The sequence below is a fragment of the Ranitomeya imitator genome, chromosome 2, assembly GCF_032444005.1.
Source record: "Ranitomeya imitator isolate aRanImi1 chromosome 2, aRanImi1.pri, whole genome shotgun sequence".
Classification (NCBI taxonomy): domain Eukaryota; kingdom Metazoa; phylum Chordata; class Amphibia; order Anura; family Dendrobatidae; genus Ranitomeya; species Ranitomeya imitator.
Window position 1 is genome coordinate 251,418,469 of NC_091283.1, and position 22,242 is coordinate 251,440,710.

Below are 22,242 nucleotides of genomic sequence, written 5' to 3' on the forward strand. Positions count from 1 at the left end.
AAATTTTTGCCTGTAGGACATTATTGCAAGAAAGCTTGGCTGAGTAGATTACACAAGAAGGAAAACACACAGCAAGTCAGCAGGATCTAGAAGCAACATGGCAGATGTGACAACCTACATGGTGAGCTGCAGCATGTGCTACATGTTCACAGATCGACCAGAAGAAGAATCCAATTTCACCTGTCAGAAGTGTAGACTAGTGGCCCTTTTAGAAGAAAAGGTGCGGGGTCTGGAAGAAAGAATAGCAACTTTGAAACTCATCAAAGAGAATGAAGACTTCCTAGACAGAACAGAAGCATCTCTACTGGTCACAGAAGGTGAAAAAAGTGTCAGAGAACCTCCAAAAGCAGATGAGTGGAAGCATGTGACCAAAAGAAGCAAGAAGACCATGGAGAAATCACCAACCACACAACTGAAGAACCAATATCAAATCTTTGTAGAGGATGAAGATGGCACACCTAAGGAGGAAGCAATACCAGCAAGCAAAAAAGAAAAGGGCACACAGCAACAAGTGACAGCAAAAAGTACAGCCAAGAAGCAACGAAGAGTGGTGGTGGGAGACTCACTACTGAGAGGCACAGAAGCAGCCATCTGCAGACCAGACATAACCGCAAGAGAAGTATGCTGCCTTCCAGGTGCGATGATCAAGGATGTGACCGATAGGATACCAAAGCTCTTCAGCTCCAAGGACGTCCACCCATTTCTTCTGATACATGTTGGCACCAATGACACGGCAAGGAAGGACCTACCGACAATCTGCAAGGACTTTGAAGAGTTGGGGAAGAAAGTAAAGGAGCTGGATGCACAAGTAGTTTTTTCTTCTATCCTTCCAGCTAAGACGATGGTGCAGACAACAAGGATTCGGATTCCTGGACCACAGTGTGAATTACTTGTACGATGGACTCCTCACCAGAGATGGACTACACCTCAACAAACCTGGGAAACACACATTCGCCAGAAGACTCGCTACACTCATCAGGAGGGCATTAAAGTAGAAGAAGAGGGGACGGGAAGAAAAACATTAGCCTCGAACAAAGAAGACCCAGGAAAACATACTCAGAAGGGAGGTAAGAACATTTCTAAAACAATCCACAGCGAGGAGATTGGAACAAAACAAAATCCTCTAAACTGCATGCTCGCAAACGCCAGAAGCCTGACAAACGAGATGGAAGAACTAGAAGCAGAAATATCTACAGGTAACTTTGACATAGTGGGAATAACCGAGACATGGTTAGATGAAAGCTATGACTGGGCAGTTAACTTACAGGGTTACAGTCTGTTTAGAAAGGATCGTAAAAATCGGAGAGGAGGAGGGGTTTGTCTCTATGTAAAGTCTTGTCTAAAGTCCACTTTAAGTGAGGATATTAGCGAAGGGAATGAGGATGTCGAGTCCATATGGGTCGAAATTCATGGAGGGAAAAATGGTAACAAAATTCTCATTGGGGTCTGTTACAAACCCCCAAATATAACAGAAACCATGGAAAGTCTACTTCTAAAGCAGATATATGAAGCTGCAACCCATAATGAGGTCCTGGTTATGGGGGACTTTAACTACCCGGATATTAACTGGGAAACAGAAACCTGTGAAACCCATAAAGGCAACAGGTTTCTGCTAATAACCAAGAAAAATTATCTTTCACAATTGGTGCAGAATCCAACCAGAGGAGCAGCACTTTTAGACCTAATACTATCTAATAGACCTGACAGAATAACAAATCTGCAGGTGGTCGGGCATCTAGGAAATAGCAACCATAATATTGTAGTTTCACCTGTCTTTCACTAGGGGGACTTGTCAGGGAGTCTGTTGTGAATTCTGTTGTCAAGCTCCCTCCTGTGGTCATGAATGGTACTTCGGCTGGTTCTGTCCATGGGCTTCCTCTGGTGGTTGTGAGTGGGGCTGCGGCTTCTGAGTTTCCTTCCACAGGTGACGAGGTTAATTCGTTAGCTGGCTGCTCTATTTAACTCCACTTAGATCATTGCTCCATGCCACCTGTCAATGTTCCAGTATTGGTCTCGTTCGCTCCTGGATCGTTCTTGTGACCTGTCTTCCCAGCAGAAGCTAAGTTCCTGCTTGTTTTTCTTTTGTTTGCTATTTTTCTGTCCAGCTTGCTATTTTGATTTTTGTCTTGCTTGCTGGAAGCTCTGGGACGCAGAGGGAGCGCCTCCGCACCGTGAGTCGGTGCGGAGGGTCTTTTTGCGCCCTCTGCGTGGTCTTTTTGTAGTTTTTGTGCTGACCGCAAAGTTAACTTTCCTATCCTCTGTATGTTCAGTAAGTCGGGCCTCACTTTGCTAAATCTATATCATCTCTGTGTTTGTAATTTTCATCTTAACTCACAGTCGTTATATGTGGGGGGCTGCCTTTTCCTTTGGGGAATTTCTCTGAGGCAAGGTAGGCTTTATTTTTCTATCTTTAGGGCTAGCTAGTTTCTTAGGCTGTGACGAGTTGCATAGGGAGCGTTAGGAGCAATCCACAGCTATTTCTAGTGTGTGTGTTAGGATTAGGGATTGCGGTCAGCAGAGTTCCCACGTCTCAGAGCTTGTTCTGTATTATTAGTAACTATCAGGTCATTCCGTGTGCTCTTAACCACCAGGTCCATTATTGTCCTAACCACCAGGTCATAACAGGAGTCACAAAAACACTGAACTTTAGGAAGGCAAAGTTTGACCAGCTTAGAGATGCCCTTAATCTGGTAGACTGGGACAATATCCTCAGAAATAAACATTTTCCATTTATTATCTGTATTCTTAAGAACATCCTAAATAGGCACTGTAAGCGGTTTATACCTTGTGGGAATAAAAGGACTAGAAATAGGAAAAACCCAATGTGGCTAAACAAAAAAGTAAGACAGGCAATTAACAGTGAAAAGAAAGCATTTGCACTACTAAAGCAGGATGGCACCATTGAAGCTCTAAAAAACTATAGGGAGTAGTGTTGAGCATTCTGATACCGCAAGTATCGGGTATCGGCCGATATTTGTGGTATCGGAATTCCGATACCGAGTTCCGATATTTTTGCGATATCGGGAATCGGTATCAGGATGAAGATTGATGTGTAAAATAAAGAATGAAAATAAAAAATATTGATATACTTACCCTCGGACGCGCCCTGGTTGTAACCGCTGCAACCGCCATGATTCTCTTCCTAAGAATGAGCGCGTAAAGGACTTTCGATGATGTCGCGGCTTGTGATTGGTGAGCGGTCCTTTACGCGCTCATTCTTAGGAAGGGAATCATGGCGGTTGCAGCGGTTACAACCAAGGCGCGTCCGAGGGTGAGTATATCAATATTTTTTATTTTTATTATTTATTTTACACATGAATATGGATCCCAGGGCCTGAAGGAGAGTCTCCTCTCCTTCAGACCCTGGGAACCATAGAGGATACCTTCCGATATTTGAGTCCCATTGACTTGTATTGGTATCGGATATCGGTATCGGCGATATCCGATATTTTTCGGATATCGGCCGATACCCTCCGATACCAATACTTTCAAATATCGGACGGTATCGCTCAACACTAATAGGGACAAAAATACTTTATCTAAAAAACTAATTAAAGATGCCAAAAAGGAAACAGAGAAGCACATTGCTAAGGAGAGTAAAACTAATCCCAAACTGTTCTTCAACTATATCAATAGTAAAAGAATAAAAACTGAAAATGTAGGCCCCTTAAAAAATAGTGAGGAAAGAATGGTTGTAGATGACGAGGAAAAAGCTAACATATTAAACACCTTCTTCTCCACGGTATTCACGGTGGAAAATGAAATGCTAGGTGAAATCCCAAGAAACAATGAAAACCCTATATTAAGGGTCACCAATCTAACTCAAGAAGAGGTGCGAAACCGGCTAAATAAGATTAAAATAGATAAATCTCCGGGTCCGGATGGCATACACCCACGAGTACTAAGAGAACTAAGTAATGTAATAGATAAACCATTATTTCTTATTTTTAGGGACTCTATAGCGACGGGGTCTGTTCCGCAGGACTGGCGCATAGCAAATGTGGTGCCAATATTCAAAAAGGGCTCTAAAAGTGAACCTGGAAATTATAGGCCAGTAAGTCTAACCTCTATTGTTGGTAAAATATTTGAAGGGTTTCTGAGGGATGTTATTCTGGATTATCTCAATGAGAATAACTGTGTAACTCCATATCAGCATGAGTTTATGAGAAATCGCTCCTGTCAAACCAATCTAATCAGTTTTTATGAAGAGGTAAGCTATAGGCTGGACCACGGTGAGTCATTGGACGTGGTATATCTCGATTTTTCCAAAGCGTTTGATACCGTGCCGCACAAGAGGTTGGTACACAAAATGAGAATGCTTGGTCTGGGGGAAAATGTGTGTAAATGGGTTAGTAACTGGCTTAGTGATAGAAAGCAGAGGGTGGTTATAAATGGTATAGTCTCTAACTGGGTCGCTGTGACCAGTGGGGTACCGCAGGGGTCGGTATTGGGACCTGTTCTCTTCAACATATTCATTAACGATCTGGTAGAAGGTTTACACAGTAAAATATCAATATTTGCAGATGATACAAAACTATGTAAAGCAGTTAATACAAGAGAAGATAGTATTCTGCTACAGATGGATCTGGATAAGTTGGAAACTTGGGCTGAAAGGTGGCAGATGAGGTTTAACAATGATAAATGTAAGGTTATACACATGGGAAGAAGGAATCAATATCACCATTACACACTGAACGGGAAACCACTGGGTAAATCTGACAGGGAGAAGGACTTGGGGATCCTAGTTAATGATAAACTTACCTGGAGCAGCCAGTGCCAGGCAGCAGCTGCCAAGGCAAACAGGATCATGGGGTGCATTAAGAGAGGTCTGGATACACATGATGAGAGCATTATACTGCCTCTGTACAAATCCCTAGTTAGACCGCACATGGAGTACTGTGTCCAGTTTTGGGCACCGGTGCTCAGGAAGGATATAATGGAACTAGAGAGAGTACAAAGGAGGGCAACAAAATTAATAAAGGGGATGGGAGAACTACAATACCCAGATAGATTAGCAAAATTAGGATTATTTAGTCTAGAAAAAAGACGACTGAGGGGCGATCTAATAACCATGTATAAGTATATAAGGGGACAATACAAATATCTCGCTGAGGATCTGTTTATACCAAGGAAGGTGATGGGCACAAGGGGGCATTCTTTGCGTCTGGAGGAGAGAAGGTTTTTTCCACCAACATAGAAGAGGATTCTTTACTGTTAGGGCCGTGAGAATCTGGAATTGCTTACCTGAGGAGATGGTGATGGCGAACTCAGTCAAGGGGTTCAAGAGAGGCCTGGATGTCTTCCTGGAGCAGAACAATATTGTATCATACAATTATTAGGTTCTGTAGAAGGACGTAGATCTGGGGATTTATTATGATGGAATATAGGCTGAACTGGATGGACAAATGTCTTTTTTCGGCCTCACTAACTATGTTACTATGTTAACTTTCTTATTTTTATTAAATAATTCTTTTTGGACATTTACTCCGTGTGCAGGAATTATCTAGTTTGGAGTGCCCTTGATAATATTGATCTAGTCCCTTGAAAAGGTATGTAATTGGACCTATTTAATTAGAATGTTTCAGTGGTTTTTGTTCTCAGATTCTCACTGTGCTGTTTGGTGACATGGTGTGTATCACACTCAACATGGACCAGAGGAAGCGAAGAAAAGAGTTGTCTCAGGAGATTAGAAAGAAAATTATAGACAAACATGTTAAAGGTAAAAGTTATAAGACCATCTCCAAGCAGCTTGATGTTCCTGTGTCTACAGTTGCACATATTATTCAGAAACTTAATATCCATGGGACTGTAGACAACCTCCCTGGACGTGGCCGCAGGAGGAAAATTGTTAGCAAATCAAAGAGATAGATAATACGAACGGTAACAAAAGAGCCCAGAAAAACATCTAAACAGATTAAACGTGAACTTCAAGCTCAAGGAACATCAGTGTCAGATCGCACCATCCGTCCTTGTATGAGCCAAAGTGGACTTCATGGGAGACAACCAAGGAGGACACCATTGTTGAAAAACAATCATAAAAAAGCCAGACTGGAATTTGCCATACTACATGTTGACCATCCCCAAAGCTTATGGGAGAATGTCCTACGGACAGATGAGACAAAAATTTAACTTTTTGGCAAGGCACCTCAGCTCTATGTTCACAAATGGAAAAATGAAGCATATCAAGAAAAGAACACGGTCTGTTATGATTAGGTAATTCAGTACCACAATGGACATAGAAGCCAGAGCACATACAGTGACCTGACAATAACCCAAAAACATAGAACGAGCTCTGAGACGTTGGAACTCTGCTGACCGCAATCCCTAATCCTCTCCAACCACACTAGAGGCAGCCGTGGATTGCGCCTAACGCTCCCTATGCAACTCGGCACAGCCTGAGAAACTAGCTAGCCTGAAGATAGAAAATAAGCCTACCTTGCCTCAGAGAAATACCCCAAAGGAAAAGGCAGCCCCCACATATAATGACTGTGAGTTAAGATGAAAAGACAAACGTAGAGATGAAATAGATTTAGCAAAGTGAGGCCCGACTTTCTGAACAGAGCGAGGATAGGAAAGGTAACTTTGCGGTCAACACAAAACCCTACAAACAACCACGCAAAGGGGGCAAAAAGACCCTCCGTACCGACTAACGGCACGGAGGTACACCCTCTGCGTCCCAGAGCTTCCAGCAAGCAAGAAAAACCAAATAAGCAAGCTGGACAGAAAAAAACAGCAAATAAAATAACAAAAGCGGAACTTAGCTATGCAGAGCAGCAGGCCACAGGAACGATACAGGAGGAAGCAGGCCCAATACTAGAACATTGACTGGAGGCCAGGATCAAAGCACTAGGTGGAGTTAAATAGAGCAGCACCTAACGACTTCACCACATCACCTGAGGAAGGAAACTCAGAAGCCACAGTACCACTCTCCTCCACCAACGGAAGCTCATAGAGAGAATCAGCCGAAGTACCACTTGTGACCACAGGAGGGAGCTCTGACACAGAATTCACAACAACGGTCCCTATTGTGAAACATGGAGGAAGGTCTGTTCTGTTCTGGGGCTGCTTTGTTGCATCTGGCACAGGGTGTCTAGAATCCGTGCAGGGTACAATGCAATCTCAAGACTATCAAGTGTTTCTAGAGAGAAATGTGCTGCTCAGTGTCAGAAAGCTTGGTCTCATTCGCAGGTCATGGGGCTTGAAACAGGATAATGACCCAAAACACACAGCTAAAAGTACCCCGCAATGGCTAAGAGGAAAACATTTGACTATTCTGAAGTGGCCTTCTGTGAGCCCTTACTTAAATCCTATTGAACTTCTTTGGAAAGAGCTGAAACATGCAGTTTGGAAAAGGCAACCTTCAGACACGAGACAACTGGAGCAGTTTGCTCCTGAGCAGTGGCCAAAATACCTGTCGAGAGGTGTAGAAGTCTCATTGACAGTTACAGGAATTGTTTGATTAAAGTGATTGCCTCACAAGGTTGTGCATGAAAATGTTAAGTTAGGGGTACCATCATTTCTGTCCAGGCCTATTTCATGAGTTTTTTATTTTTTTTTAATTCTGTGGAAGCATGATTGAAAAGCAATGTCTGACTTTCATTTTTTCATTTTCATAGATTTATTTATTATTACTTTTGTCAGATTCAAGTTATTTCTGTGACCATTGTGGGTTTTTCTGTCATTAAACGAGGGGTACCAACAATTTAGACCATGTGTGTAGTAGGAATGAATATTTTGACTCCACAGCCACTTTCCGGAAATTAACACACAGTGGATGTTGGAGAGTGAAAATTACACATCTGCCATTTTATTACCCAGCACATAGTGCCTAGATTGTGCTCCAGGAGACACACCGCAAATTAAGTGGATTCTTCTCACTATATAATATTGCTAAATACACAGATCCTAAATGTTGTTTGAGCACACTGCAAGACTCAGAATTTAGAGCGGATTTTGCTGTTTTGGTTTATAGAAACTTTACTGTTACTTTTCAACAGCCTTTGAGCCACTAATAGTGTGGGAACCTCTGTTTTTTCATTGACAAATGATGGACCTGAGTGGGGACTTGTTTTTTGCGAGATGAGAATTAATATTATTTTCGCCTACATAACATTGATTGGTTTCTTTTTATTCGATATTTGGGAGGTAGAATGAACAAACAGTTGAACACCACAAACTGCTGTCTCATCCAACAAGGTTTTCTATTCGACTGTGAACAGTCATTGCCTTGGTAAATAACACCATGTGACACAATTTTTGTTCTTGGCTTCCAAGTGTAATATTTAACTGCTGATGTTTAAAGACTATGGAAAAACGACTACATTCAGCACAAACTTACATTTTATGATCACAGCCCAGAAAATTTCGTATTTATTTTGACAAAAAAAAGGAAATTATTATATTTTCTTTAGTTCATGCGGTCTGATAAAAAAAAACAACACTTGCATGGTGAATAGACAAAGACAGTAAAAAATCTCTCAAAAAGGTTCAGAAATGAGTAGGTGTTGTAGATTTGCGAGTGTACTGCAAATTGCTTTCTCGAAGAAGCCCCCAAATGTAGTCCCCATCATGTTTTCTTTACACTATCTTTGGTAACGACATTCAAAGTCCAATATATCTTGATGAAAGCGCTCGCCTTGCTCCTCTGAGTTCTCATGTTCTCCTTGAACTTTTCAAGATGACCATCAAGTATATGGACTTTGAGAGACATTCTGCATCCCATTATGGCGTAATTCTTTATGAGAGTCTGAACCAACTGCACATAGTTTTCAGCCTTGTATTTACCCAGGAAGCCATGAAACAGTGCAACAAACTGTTCCAAGCCGTTTTCTCTGTCCTGTTCAGCAGCTTGGCAAACTCATCACATTTTATGACTTTCTTGATCTGCAGTCCAACTAAGGCTAGGTTCACACTAGCGTTGCGCCGCCCTGCGTCGGCGACGCAACGCGCGACGCACGTAAAAACGCGCGCAAACGCGTGCAAAAACGCGCGCGTTTTGCGACGCGTGCGTCGTTTTTGACGAAAATCGGACGCACAGAAAATGCTACAATGTAGCGTTTTCTTGCGTCCGACGCTAGCGTCGGAAACGACGCACGTGGCAAAAACGCCACCAAAACAACGCACGCGTCCCCTATGTTAAACATAGGGGCGCGTCGCCGCTGCGTCGCCGCTGCGTCGCCGGCGCAACAGCGACGCACATTGGCGGAACGCCAATGTGAACGTAGCCTAAGATACCAGCCTTGACCTTTGCCTCAGACAGCTTTGGAAAGAGATCTTGGAGGTAATTGAAAGCTGCTGACTCCTTGTCAAGAGCTGTGATAAATTGCTTGATGAGGCCTAACTTTATGTGCAGTGGTGCCATCAGCACCTTCAGAGGTTCTATCAGTGGCTCCCACTTGACGTTGCTCTTCCCCACAGAGTACTCGGTCCGCTGTGGCCTGTCGTTTCTGTGATAGTGCGCCTTAGTGTCATGGCTGTCCCAGAGGCAAAGGATATTTTGTGAAACCAACTTGAAGGCCCATCAGAAATTACACCATTTTGAAGTCTGCGATGACCTGCCATCCATAGTCGTCATACTTCAAGGCACTCAGCGACCTTTTGACACTGGTGTAGTTCTCTTTGAGATAGAAAGAGTGAGCCATAGGGAGAGACGGGTAGTTGTTTCCATTGTGAAGCAGCATGGCTTTGAGGCTCCGGAATGAACTGTCAATGAATAGCCGCCATTGACTCGGGTTACAGGTGATACCTTAGCCTCAAAAAGACCGGCCACATTGTTGCAGAAGCACAACCCATCTTCTCAACTGAAGAAATGTTTGGTTACGCTCACTCTGATCTGTGGCTTGCACGCTTTCATCCAACAAGTTTCATTGCTTGAGCCTGGATGTCAGAAGCTCAGCATTGGACTTGGTAAGACGAAGGTCTCTGATTATATCATTGACATCTTTCTGGTTAGGGAAGTAGGGCCTTCTCTCCTCATCTGCATCTGTGAAAATGTAATCTTAGTCTCCAATATCTTCCTCGCTGTCCTACTTGCTGCTTTTTCCTGGAAATCGGGGGAGTTGGAACAGGCATCTCGGGGCAGTGTGGTACTGGGGCAATGGAAGAAGGAATGTCTGGATAAACTATTTGAGGCACATTCTTGCCTGTGCGACGCTTGGCAGGATCCACTATGCAGAAGTAGCAGTTGCTTGAGTGGTCTGTGGGTTGCTGCGAAATTCATGGTATAGCAAACTTCATGGCTCTCTTTTCTCCCCTTGACCAACCTGTAACATAGCAGATATAATTAATTATATAAATTTAAAAGCATTAAATTTTACCCATTATGTAATACAGGGGTGTCAAACTGCATTCCTCGAGGGCTGCAAACAGGTCATGTTTTCAGGATTTCCTTGTACTGCACAGGTGATAATTTAATCACCAACTCATTATTTGTGCAGGTGATTAAATTATCACCTGTGCAGTACAAGGAAATCCTGAAAACATGACCTGTTTGCAGCCCTCGAGGAATGCAGTTTGACACCCCTGATGTAATATATTATTTACTATAGTGCATAGACATATGTGAAAATGTCAATTGCAACTCCTTAAACTGTACTAGCTCTAAATCATTGAAATTCTACAAAATAAAGCACTGCCATCAAAATGAGCAGCAATTGTTCACCTTACCTTCAAGAGTTTTCTTGCAATATTCGCATGTGAAATGAGGTGCCCAAGATTTGTCTTGATCCCCGACAGGCATGCCGAAATATGCCTTGTAGGCCTCGCACATCTTACGGCATGCTTTCACGGAATACTTTCTTTCTCTTGTCTTTATAAATTGTCCACACACGTAGCAAAATGCATCTGCGGGGTGCAAACAACCTCTTGATGCCATCTAAAAAAAATAATTGCTCTTTAACTACGATTCGTTATTCTCTTACTCAGCAATAACATAAACCGAAATGTTGGTTTGAGTCACCTGTGCTTTTATATTTGTATGACTACTATTGAACAGTCCATACTATTGAATGTTCTTGAAAGTTCTAAAAACTTCTAGAAACTTCTAGATAATTCTGGAAAATTCTGCACAATTCTAGCAGTTCAAGAATATTCTAGAAGACTACTCAGTATTGAATACGAATCGAGATTTTTACCAAAAACAGACAAATTTCAAAATTTCATTGTCCTTATCACAGAAGCAATGTTTTGTTGGAACAACAACTATTTTCTATATGTATTAGGCATAACGGGTTAGGAAAACACACTTTCTACCCAGGAAAAAAAAAAAATTAAATAGTGTAATTAAAGTTTTTTACATAGCTTGCCATTTTTATAGATAGTTTAAGTAGAAATGTTCAAAAATATAAGACTCAATGATATTTTATTAAAAATAATTGTTTTTATCTTAGCAGATGACTGTACCAGGAGATCAGAGGGACAGCTGACATCTTCAATTTTTAAATCTGATGATCTTGAGATCCTACAAGATACAACTGAAGTGAATGCCATTACTCCAGATACATCATCATCCATTCACAGCAAAGATCTATCATCTGATCCTATGAAACAGGTCCCATCTTCTGATTCATTACTGACTACTAAGGAAAATCAAAGTCACAAAAGAGGCATTAAAAAGCAAACTGCTCCTAAAGCAAAGAAGTCATTTTCATGTTCAGAATGTGGGAAATGTTTTAACAAGAAATCACATTTTGTTACTCACCATAGAACTCACACAGGAGACAAGCCTTTTTCCTGTTCAAAATGTGGAAAATGTTTTAACTGGAAATCAGATTTGGTTAATCACGAGAGAACTCACATGGGGGAGAAGCCTTTTTCCTGTTCAGAATGTGGAAAATGTTTTAACTGGAAATCAGATTTGGTTAAGCACCAGAGAACCCACACAGGGGAGAAGCCTTTTTCCTGTTCAGAATGTGGGAAATGTTTTAACTGGAATTCAGATTTGGTTAATCACTATAGAACTCACACAGCGGAGAAGCCTTTTTCATGTTCTGAATGTGGAAAATGTTTTAACCAGAAATCAGATTTTGTGAGACACCATAGAACTCACACGGGGGAGAAGCCTTTTTCCTGTTCAGAGTGTGGCAAAAGTTTTAAATGTAAAATAAATCTTGATCGGCATCATAGAACTCATACAGGGGAAAAGCCTTTTTCATGTTCAGAATGTGGGAAATGTTTTACCAAAAAAGGGAATCTTTATGAACACCAAAGAACCCACACAGGAGAGAAGCCGTTTTCATGTTCAGAATGTGGGAAATGTTTTACCCAGAAATGGCATCTTGTTAGTCACCAGAGAACTCACACAGGGGAGAAGCCTTTTTCCTGTTCAGAATGTGGGAAATGTTTTGCACGTAAATCTCTGCTTGTTACTCACCAGAGAATTCACACAGGGGAGAAGCCTTTTTCCTGTTTAGAATGTGGAAAATGTTTTAACCATAAAGCAAATTTTGTTAGTCACCAAATAACTCACTCAGGAGAGAAGCCTTTTTCATGTTCAGAATGTGGGAAATGTTTTAACCAGAAAAGGAATCTTGTTAGTCACCAGAGAACTCACACAGGGGAGAAGCTTTTTTCCTGTTCAGAATGTGGGAATTGTTTTAACCGGAAAGCGCTTCTTGTTAGACATCAGAGCAGTCACACAGAGGAGAAGCCTTTTTCATGTTCAGAATGTGGAAAATGTTTTAAATGGAAAATAGATTTGGTAAATCACCATATAACTCACACAGAGGAGAAAACTTTTACATTTTCTTAATGTGGGAAATATTTTACTTGGAAATCAACTGTTAATAAACATCAGAGACGGCACATAGGGGAGAATCCTTTTTTATGTTCATAATGTTGGAATAGTTTTAACCAAAATTGAATCTTCTTAAATGGGTTGTCTCTTGTCATTCTTCATGTTTGCTGAAAAAAAGGATAAAACTAAACTTTATTAATTCCAAATGTAAAACTATACCCATAATTCATCCCCTGAAGGTTAGTCAGTAGGTGACTAATAGAAAAATCATGTACCCCACAGTTCAGTATATAGGGTGAGGTGACATATACACACTCACTTTCCAAGACTCTCATTTCTACAGGTTTCATCGTCCTCACCAAAGGCGACTCATCAGGAGACTATTTAATATTGACCTATATTCAAGCGAGACTTGACAAAAAATAAAGTCATGTATCATGTTATCCGAAACAGTCAGAAAACTAGCCACATATTGGCAGATCCCAGACCTCAAACTATATACTTCATAAGTGTATAAGTCACTCCAGTGTCAGGAATAGACAGTATGTGACAATACAATATAATTCTTGTGTTTTTCTCCTATAGGGAGCGCCCTAGTTTGGTAATGTAACAGCTTTTAATTAGTAGTGCAGACTAGGGTTGAGAGACTTTTAGTTTTTTAGGGTCGAGTCGAGTTTCGCGAAACCCGACTATCTCAAAAGTCGAGTCGAGTGAAATCGGCCGATTATCGCGAAAAGTTGGGTATCGACCGAAACATGAAACCCAATGCAAGTCAATGGGGAAGCATAGTCGGCAGTGAGTGGAGGCCAGGAAAAAATGTACAGTGCCCATTTTAATGGCAAAAACATCCATTCTTGTTACTGAAGCTTGTCAATCTTAATTTACCTTATAATAATAGTAAGGCATTGGAAATTGGGGGTCATTAGGCTAAAGTTGTGGGGGGTAGGGCTGGTTCAAGTATTTAGTGGGCCCAGGAAATCTGGACCACGTCACGGCAGTGGAGCAGGGAGAGGTAAGTATTTCAACTTTGCAAGTGCTGTGATCCTGAGCAAGCAGGGGGGCCCACTCGTTGGCATTGGCACTGGCTCAGGGTCCCTCAAAGTACGGCGGTGTGTTTGCACGGCGGGGGAGCGCCTCCCAACAGCAGCGACACTTTTGCGTACTATGAGGGGCCCTGTGCCAGTGATGTTGCCAACGAGTTCCCCCCCCCCCCACCTGATGAAGGAACCTGCACTTTCATCTGCACCTTCCTCTTTGTCCCCGTGTAAGGTGATATGGTATGCGGGAAGGGGTACCTGACTTTCAGCAGGGTCACAATCTTGCTGTGTAGCGTGCACGGGGAATGTTGCGTTATGGGTCAATGTACCAGCAGACTCATCTATCACTGGCTGGGCAATGGGCAGGATGAGGAGTAAACACAGATATAGGCCCAAATAATAAAGTGGGCTAAATGCAGTTCAAAATTGGTAACAGGACTAACCAGGGGGCATTGCTTTGTTCAGTGGAGTACAACTGTAATGAGAAGCTGACACAGTGAGTAGGCCCAAATCAGTAAGTAGGCTAAATGCAGTTCAAAATTGGTAACAGAAGTAAACAGGCGGCACTGGTTTGTTCAGTGTAGGAGAACATCAAGGAGCGACAGACACCGTTAGTAGGGCCAACAAAACAAGTAGGCCAAATGCAGTGTTATATTAAAAACAATTTAACGAGAGCCTGAAGATAGAAGCTAGGGAAAGGCAACCTGGAGAATATCTTAGAGCGTCAGACACCATCTCTACAACCCAGACCCAACTTGTAGGCCTAATGCAGTGTTGATTCAACAACTACTTAACGAGAGCTTCAAGATAGAAGCTAGGGAGAGGCAACCTGGAGAACATCTTGGAGCGGCAGACACCATCTCTACAACCCAGACCCAACTTGTAGGCCTAATGCAGTGTTGTTTCAACAACTACTTAATGAGAGCTTCAAGATAGAAGCTAGGGGGAGGCAACCTGGAGAACACCTTGGAGCGGCAGACACCGTCTCTACAACCCAGACCCAACTTGTAGGCCTAATGAAGTGTTGTTTCAACAACTACTTAACGAGAGCTTCAAGATAGAAGCTAGGGAGAGGCAACCTGGAGAACATCTTGGAGCGGCAGACACCGTCTCTACAACCCAGACCCAACTTGTAGGCCTAATGCAGTGTTGTTTCAACAACTACTTAATGAGAGCTTCAAGATAGAAGCTAGGGAGATGCAACTTGGAGAACACCTTGGAGCGGCAGACACCGTCTCTACAACCCAGCCCCAACTTGTAGGCCTAATGCAGTGTTGTTTCAACAACTACTTAACGAGAGCTTCAAGATAGAAGCTAGGGAGAGGCAACCTGGAGAACACCTTGGAGCGGCAGACACCGTCTCTACAACCCAGACCCAACTTGTAGGCCTAATGCAGTGTTGTTTCAACAACTACTTAACGAGAGCCTGAAAATGGAATTTCAGGACAGGAAACCAGGAGAACAGCTAAGAGCGGCAGACACCGTTAGTAGGCCCCAACCCAACTAGTAGGCCAAATGCAGTTGTTCCATTTAACAACTATTTAACAAGAGCCTGAAGATAGAAGCTCAGGAAAGACAACCAGGAGAACACCTTGGAGCGGCAGACACCGTTAGTAGGCCCCAACCAAACTAGTAGCCCTACTGCAGTTGTTCGATTAAAAAACTATTTAACGACAGCCTGAAGATTGAAGCTCAGGAAAGGCAACCAGGAGAACACCTTGGAGCGGCAGACACTGTTAGTAGGCCCCAACCAAACTAGTAGCCCTACTGCAGTTGTTCGATTAAAAAACTATTTAACAAGAGCCTGAAGATAGAAGCTCAGAAAAGGCAATCAAGAGAACACCTTGGAGCGGCAGACACTGTTAGTAGGCCCCAACCAAACTAGTAGCCCCACTGCAGTTGTTCGATTAAAAAACTATTTAACAAGAGCCTGAAGATAGAAGCTCAGTAAAGGCAATCAGGAGAACACCTTGGAGCGGAAGACTCAGTTTATAGACCACAACGAAACTTGTGGCCCCAATGCAGTTTTATAATTCTGACAGGCTGAAAACCAGCCTTTTTTTTTTTTTTTTTTTTTAAGAGGAGGACAGCTGTATTAAGTGGCGCAGACAGACACTGTTAGTAGGCCTTACACAACAAAGTAGGCTCACTGCAGGTTGAAAAAAGTTACATGGGTACACGGTCGGCATTGGTTTGCTCAGCGGAGGACAAATAGAAGGACGGACCACAGACACACTTAGTAGGCCTAAAATTAAAAAAAATAGGCTCAAAGCACCTTCGATTATGTGGCAGGTGTACACAGGCAGCATTCGTGTGGTCAGCGGAGGAAGATTGGAAGGAGTGTCTGACACAGTTAGTACTCCCAAAAAATAAATAGATGTTAATGCCTCGCAAAACAACAAAACCAAAAAAAAAGGGTGGCATGCATAGGTACAAGGGTGGGCTCCTCTGCTGAGTTTCAGACATAGTAATTTGGCAATATAGGACACTGACCCTGACTATTTTAACTAGCATCATACATGTCAACAAATTGGTATTGTCAGTGCCAGGCATTGAAGGATGTCAGCAATAGAGTAAACATTGTTGGAGCTGTGAGAGATAATTTTGCAAGTGGTAGAGCACTGTTTGAGCTGGGGGGGGAACTCTCTTGTGGCCGGCGGTACAGGCCCAGGGCCCCTCATGTTACAACGGTGTGTCTGACGTTGGGTGCGTGCCACCACCGCCAGAAACACTTTATTGTACTATGAGGGACCCAGTGGCAGTGCCGTCGACAAAAAGCGGGCACACCCACCTCTTCAGACAAACGGCACTCTCACGGGTGCTTGCGCCAAGTGGCGAGACCACGGCCCCATGGGGGGAGTTAGCCCATTTAGGGAGGTGTAAACATGTCGTATGCTGGACAAACAGCTGCTGCAAATTAAGAGATTGGAACAGACAGTAAGACCAGTCCACAAGCAAGACCTTTTTGTAGGAAAGCTAGGTGTCAGCCGGGAAAGGTGTGGCAAAATAATTAGAAATCCATGAGTGGTTCATTTTAATGAAGGTTAGATCATCAACATTTTGGTTAGCCCTTTTTTCGGTCAATATTGAACCAGCAGCACTGAATACTCTTTCTGATAGCACACTAGTTGCTGGGCAAGCAAGCTCCTGCAATGCATATTCTGCCAGTTCTGGCCAGGTGTCTATTTTGGATGCCCAGTAATCAAATGGGAATGACGGTTGAGGGAGAACATTGATAAGGAATGAAAAATAGTTAGTAACCATACTGGACAAATGTTGTCTCCTGTCACTTTGAATTGATGCTGCAGTACCTGCCCTGTCTGCGGTCATTGCGAAATCACTCCACAACCTGGTCAGAAAACCCCTCTGTCCAACGCCACTTCTGATTTGTGCACCTCTAACACCTCTGCCCTGTTGCCCCCTGCAGCTCGTGTGAGAACCATCACCGGCGCTGTGTGCTGGGAATGCCTGAATCAAACGGTCTACAAGAGTTGCTTGTTTGGTTGCTAATATTTGATATTTGTTCGAGGTTCTCATGTGGCATGATATTTTGCAATTTGCCTTTATAGCGAGGATCAAGGAGGCAGGCCAACCAGTAATCATCATCGGTCATCATTTTAATAATGCGTGGGTCCCTTTTGAGGATACATAAGGCATAATACGCCATGTGGGCAAAAGTTCCAGTTGTCAAATCTGCGGTTGTGCTGGGTTGAGGGGCAGTTTTAGGCAAATCTACGTCACTTGTCTCCCTCAAAAAACCTGAACCCGGCCTTGCAACGCCATCAGTTGCTATTGGCCCCGGAGAAGCTTCCTCATTCAAAAAATACTTATCCCCATCATCCTCCTCGTCCTCCTCCTCTTCGCCCGCTACCTCGTCCTGTAGACTGCCCTGACTAGACAATGGCTGACTGTCATCAAGGTTTCCCTCTTCCTCGGCTGCAGACGCCTGCTCCTTTATGTGCGTCAAACTTTGCATCAGCAGACGCATTAGGGAGATGCTCATGCTTATTATGGGGTTGTCTGCACTAACCAGCCGTGTGCATTCCTCAAAACACTGAAGGACTTGACACAGGTCTTGTACCTTCGACCACTGCACACCTGACAACTCCATGTCTGCCATCCAACTGCCTGCCCGTGTATGTGTATCCTCCCACAAATACATAACAGCACGCCTCTGTTCGCACAGTCTCTGAAGCATGTGCAGTGTGGAGTTCCACCTTGTTGCAACGTCGATGATTAGGCGATGCTGGGGAAGGTTCAAAGACCGCTGATGGTTCTGCATACGGCTGGAGTGTACGGGAGAACGGTGGATATGCGAGCAAAGTCTGCGCACTTTGAGGAGCAGGTCAGGTAACCCCAGATAACTTTTCAGGAAGCACTGCACCACCAGGTTTAAGGTGTGAGCCAGGCAAGGAATGTGTTTCAGTTGTGAAAGGGCTATGGCAGCCATAAAATTCCTTCCGTTATCACTCACTGCCTTGCCTGCCTCAAGATGTACACTGCCCAGCCATGACTGAGTTTCTTGCTGCAAGAACTCGGACAGAAGTTCCGCAGTGTGTCTGTTGTCGCACAAACACTTCATTGCCAATACAGCCTGCTGACGCTTGCCACTAGCTGTCCCATAATGGGACACCTCGTGTGCAACAGTGGCAGCTGCGGATGGAGTGGTCATGCGACTGCGGTCTGTGGACGAGCTCTCGCTTCTGCAGGAGGACGAGGAGGAGGGGGGCGAACGCCTACAGCAAACTGTTTCCTAGACGGTGGGCTAGGCAGAACTGTCCCAATATTGCTGTCCCCTGTGGACCCTGCATCCACCACTTTAACCCAGTGTGCCGTGATGGACACGTAATGTCCCTGGCCATGCCTACTGGTCCATGCATCTGTTGTCAGGTGCACCTTTGTACTCACAGATTGCCTGAGTGCATGGACGATGCGGTCTTTTACATGCTGGTGGAGGGCTGGGATGGCTTTTCTCGAAAAGAAGTGTCATCAGGGCTTTAAAAGCTTCGCTTTCAACTAACCGGTAGGGCATTCTCTCTAACGAGATTAGTCTAGCAATGTGGGCGTTCAAACCCTGTGTACGCGGATGCGAGGATGAGTACTTCCTTTTCCTAACGAGAGTCTCATGTAGGGTGAGCTGGACTGGAGGGCTGCAGATGGTGGAACTATCGGGGGTGCCGGTGGACATGGCAGACTGAGAGAGGGTTGGAGATGGTATTGTTGCTGACTAGCTTCATTGGCCGAGGGTGCTACAACCTTAAGGGACGTTTGGTAGTTAGTCCAGGCTTGCAAATGCATGGTGGTTAAATGTCTATGCATGCAACTTGTATTTAGACTTTTAAGATTCTGACCTTTGCTTAAGGTAGTTGAACATTTTTGACAGATGACTTTGCGCTGATCTGCACTCTTTCTACTATTGGATACCTTTTCAGGCATTGCAGACTGAGCTTCTTTAACCAGATGGCCACGCTGTCCTACAACTGGTTTTGCCACGCGTTTTTGGCCAGATACAGGCCTGGCAGTTGGAACCTGTTGCGAGGTTGATGCCTGCTGCGGCTCCTCCTCTTCCGCTTCAGAGCTACTGCCGCCTGCACCCTGTTCTCCCAATGGCTGCCAATCGGGGTCAACAACTGGGTCATCTATGACCTCCTCTTCTATCTCGTGAGCAACTTCGTCTGTGTCACTGTGTAAGCCGGTGGTATAGCGTTCGTGACGGGGCACCATAGTCTCATCAGGGTCTGATTCTGGATCAGTACACTGCGAGGGCAATGTTCTGGTCTGAGTCAAAGGAACAGCATAGTAATCTGGCTGTGGCTGTGCATCTGTGCACTCCATGTCCGATTCAACTTGTAATGGGCATGGCCTGTTAACTATTTCACTTTCTAACCCAGGAACGGTATGTGTAAAGAGCTCCATGGAGTAACCCGTTGTGTCGCCTGACGCATCCTTCTCTGTTGTTCTTGGTGAAGAAGACAAGGAAGCGACTTGTCCCTGACCGTGAACATCCACTAACGACGCGCTGCTTTTACATTTAGCAGTTTCAGAAGAGGAGGCGAAAGAGCTAGAGGCTGAGTCAGCAAGGAAAGCCAAAACTTGTTCTTGCTGCTCCGGCTTTAAAAGCGGTTTTCCTACTCCCAGAAAAGGGAGCGTTCGGGGCCTTGTGTAGCCAGACGACGCACCTGGCTCAACAACTCGAGACTTAGGTGCTATATTGCTTTTCCCACGACCACCTGATGCTCCACCACCACTACCATCATTACCAGCTGGCAATGACCGCCCACGGCCACGACCTCTTCCACCAGACTTCCTCATTGTTTGAAAAACGTAACCAAACTAACGGTATTTGTTACTGTAAAACCAGTTACAAGGTGAACTCAAACTACTGTTGGATTTATATATCCCTTTATAGGTGGGTGAGACTGCAGAGAAAATCAGGCCCAATGTATACAGCTTCTGTGGCAGACAGATATGCCACTAACAGGACTGACGCAGATGCAGACACTACCAATAAAAATCTCCCCCTTTTTATTTTTTCTGGGAGAATATTGAAGAAATGTGGCCCACTCTTATACAGTATATGTTCTGTGGCATAAAATGAAAGACAGATGCCACACACACGACTGGCACTGAGGAAGAATTGCCAATTTTAATCTCCCACTATTTTTTTTTCTGGGAGAATTTAAAAAAAATCTGGCCCAGTATTACACACTAGGTTTTCTGTGGCACAAAATTACAGACAGATGCCACACACAGCACTGGCACTGAGGCAGAATTGCCAATCTTAATCTCCCACTATTTTTTTTTATTTATGGGAGAATTGGCAAGAAATCAGGCCCACTGTTAGACTGTATGTTTTCTGTGGCACAAAATGAGAGACAGATGCCACACACAGGACTGGCACTGAGGCAGAAATGCCAATCTTAACCTCCCACTTTTTTTGTAACTTTATTGTGGGAGAATTGTCAAGAAATCAGGCCCAGTGTTACACACTAGGTTTTCTGTGGCACAAAATGAGAGACAGATGCCATACACAGGACTGGCACAGAGGCAGAATGGCCAATCTTAATCTCCCACTATTTTTTTTTCTGGGAGAATTTAAAAAAAATCTGGCCCAGTATTACACACTAGGTTTTCTGTGGCACAAAATTAAAGACAGATGCCACACACAGCACTGGCACTGAGGCAGAATTGCCAATCTTAATCTCCCACTATTTTTTTTTATTTATAGGAGAATTGGCAAGAAATCAGGCCCACTGTTAGACTGTATGTTTTCTGTGCCAGAAAATGAGACACAGATGCCACACACAGGACTGGCACTGAGGCAGAAATGCCAATCTTAATCTCCCACTATTTGTTTTTTTCCTGGGTGAATTTAAAAAAAATTTGGCCCAGTATTACACACTAGGTTTTCTGTGGCACAAAATTAAAGACAGATGCCACACACACGACTGGCACTGAGGCAGAATTGCCAATCTTAATCTCCCACTATTTTTTTTTCCTGGGAGAATTTAAAAAAAATCTGGCCCAGTATTACACACTAGGTTTTCTGTGGCACAAAATTACAGACAGATGCCACACACACGACTGGCACTCAGGCAGAATTGCCAATCTTAATCTCCCACTATTTTTTTTTTATTTATGGGAGAATTGGCAAGAAATCAGGCCCACTGTTAGACTGTATGTTTTCTGTGGCACAAAATGAGAGACAGATGCCACACACAGGACTGGCACTGAGGCAGAAATGCCAATCTTAATCTCCCACTTTTTTTGTAACTTTATTGTGGGAGAATTGTCAAGAAATCAGGCCCAGTGTTAGACACTAGGTTTTCTGTGGCACAAAATGAGAGACAGATGCCACACACAGGACTGGCACAGAGGCAGAATGGCCAATCTTAATCTCCCACTATTTTTTATTATTTATGGGAGAATTGGCAAGAAATCAGGCCCACTGTTAGACTGTATGTTTTCTGTGCCAGAAAATGAGACACAGTTGCCACACACAGGACTGGCACTGAGGCAGAATGGCCAATCTTAATCTCCCACTATTTTTTTTTATTTATGGGAGAATTGGCAAGAAATCAGGCCCACTGTTAGACTGTATGTTTTCTGTGCCAGAAAATGAGACACAGATGCCACACACAGGACTGCCACTGATGCAGATTTGCCAATTTTAATCTGCACCCTTTTTTTTTTCTTCAGGGAGACTAGTGAATAAATCTGGGCCACTGTATTAGAGTATATTTTCTGTGGCAGAAAGCGGCTTGAAGAGATATAACAAAAAAAAAAAAGAAAAAAAAAGGGACTGTCCTACAATTACTATCTCCCTGCAGTAATCTCAGCAAAGTATGGCAGGCAGCAATAACAAGGAGTAGACTGCTGCAAAAAAAAGTCAAAAGTGTGGACAAACAAACAAGATAGCTGTGCAGAAAGGAAGGAGCAACAGGATTTGTGCTTTGAAAAAAGCAGTTGGTT

At 43.6% G+C, this 22,242-nt stretch overlaps 1 protein-coding gene across 1 annotated transcript in view; it reads left to right on the plus strand.

The window, feature by feature from the left end:
- Nucleotides 1-12,874, plus strand: part of LOC138662921 (oocyte zinc finger protein XlCOF22-like) — a 52,745-nt gene extending 39,871 nt beyond the window's left edge. The window contains exon 7 of the mRNA XM_069748925.1: nt 11,388-12,874. Within this exon, the coding sequence (XP_069605026.1) occupies nt 11,388-12,748 (1,361 nt within the window). The 3' untranslated portion in view covers nt 12,749-12,874. The remainder of the gene's footprint in view (nt 1-11,387) is intronic.
- The last annotated feature ends 9,368 nt before the right edge of the window (nt 12,875-22,242 follow it).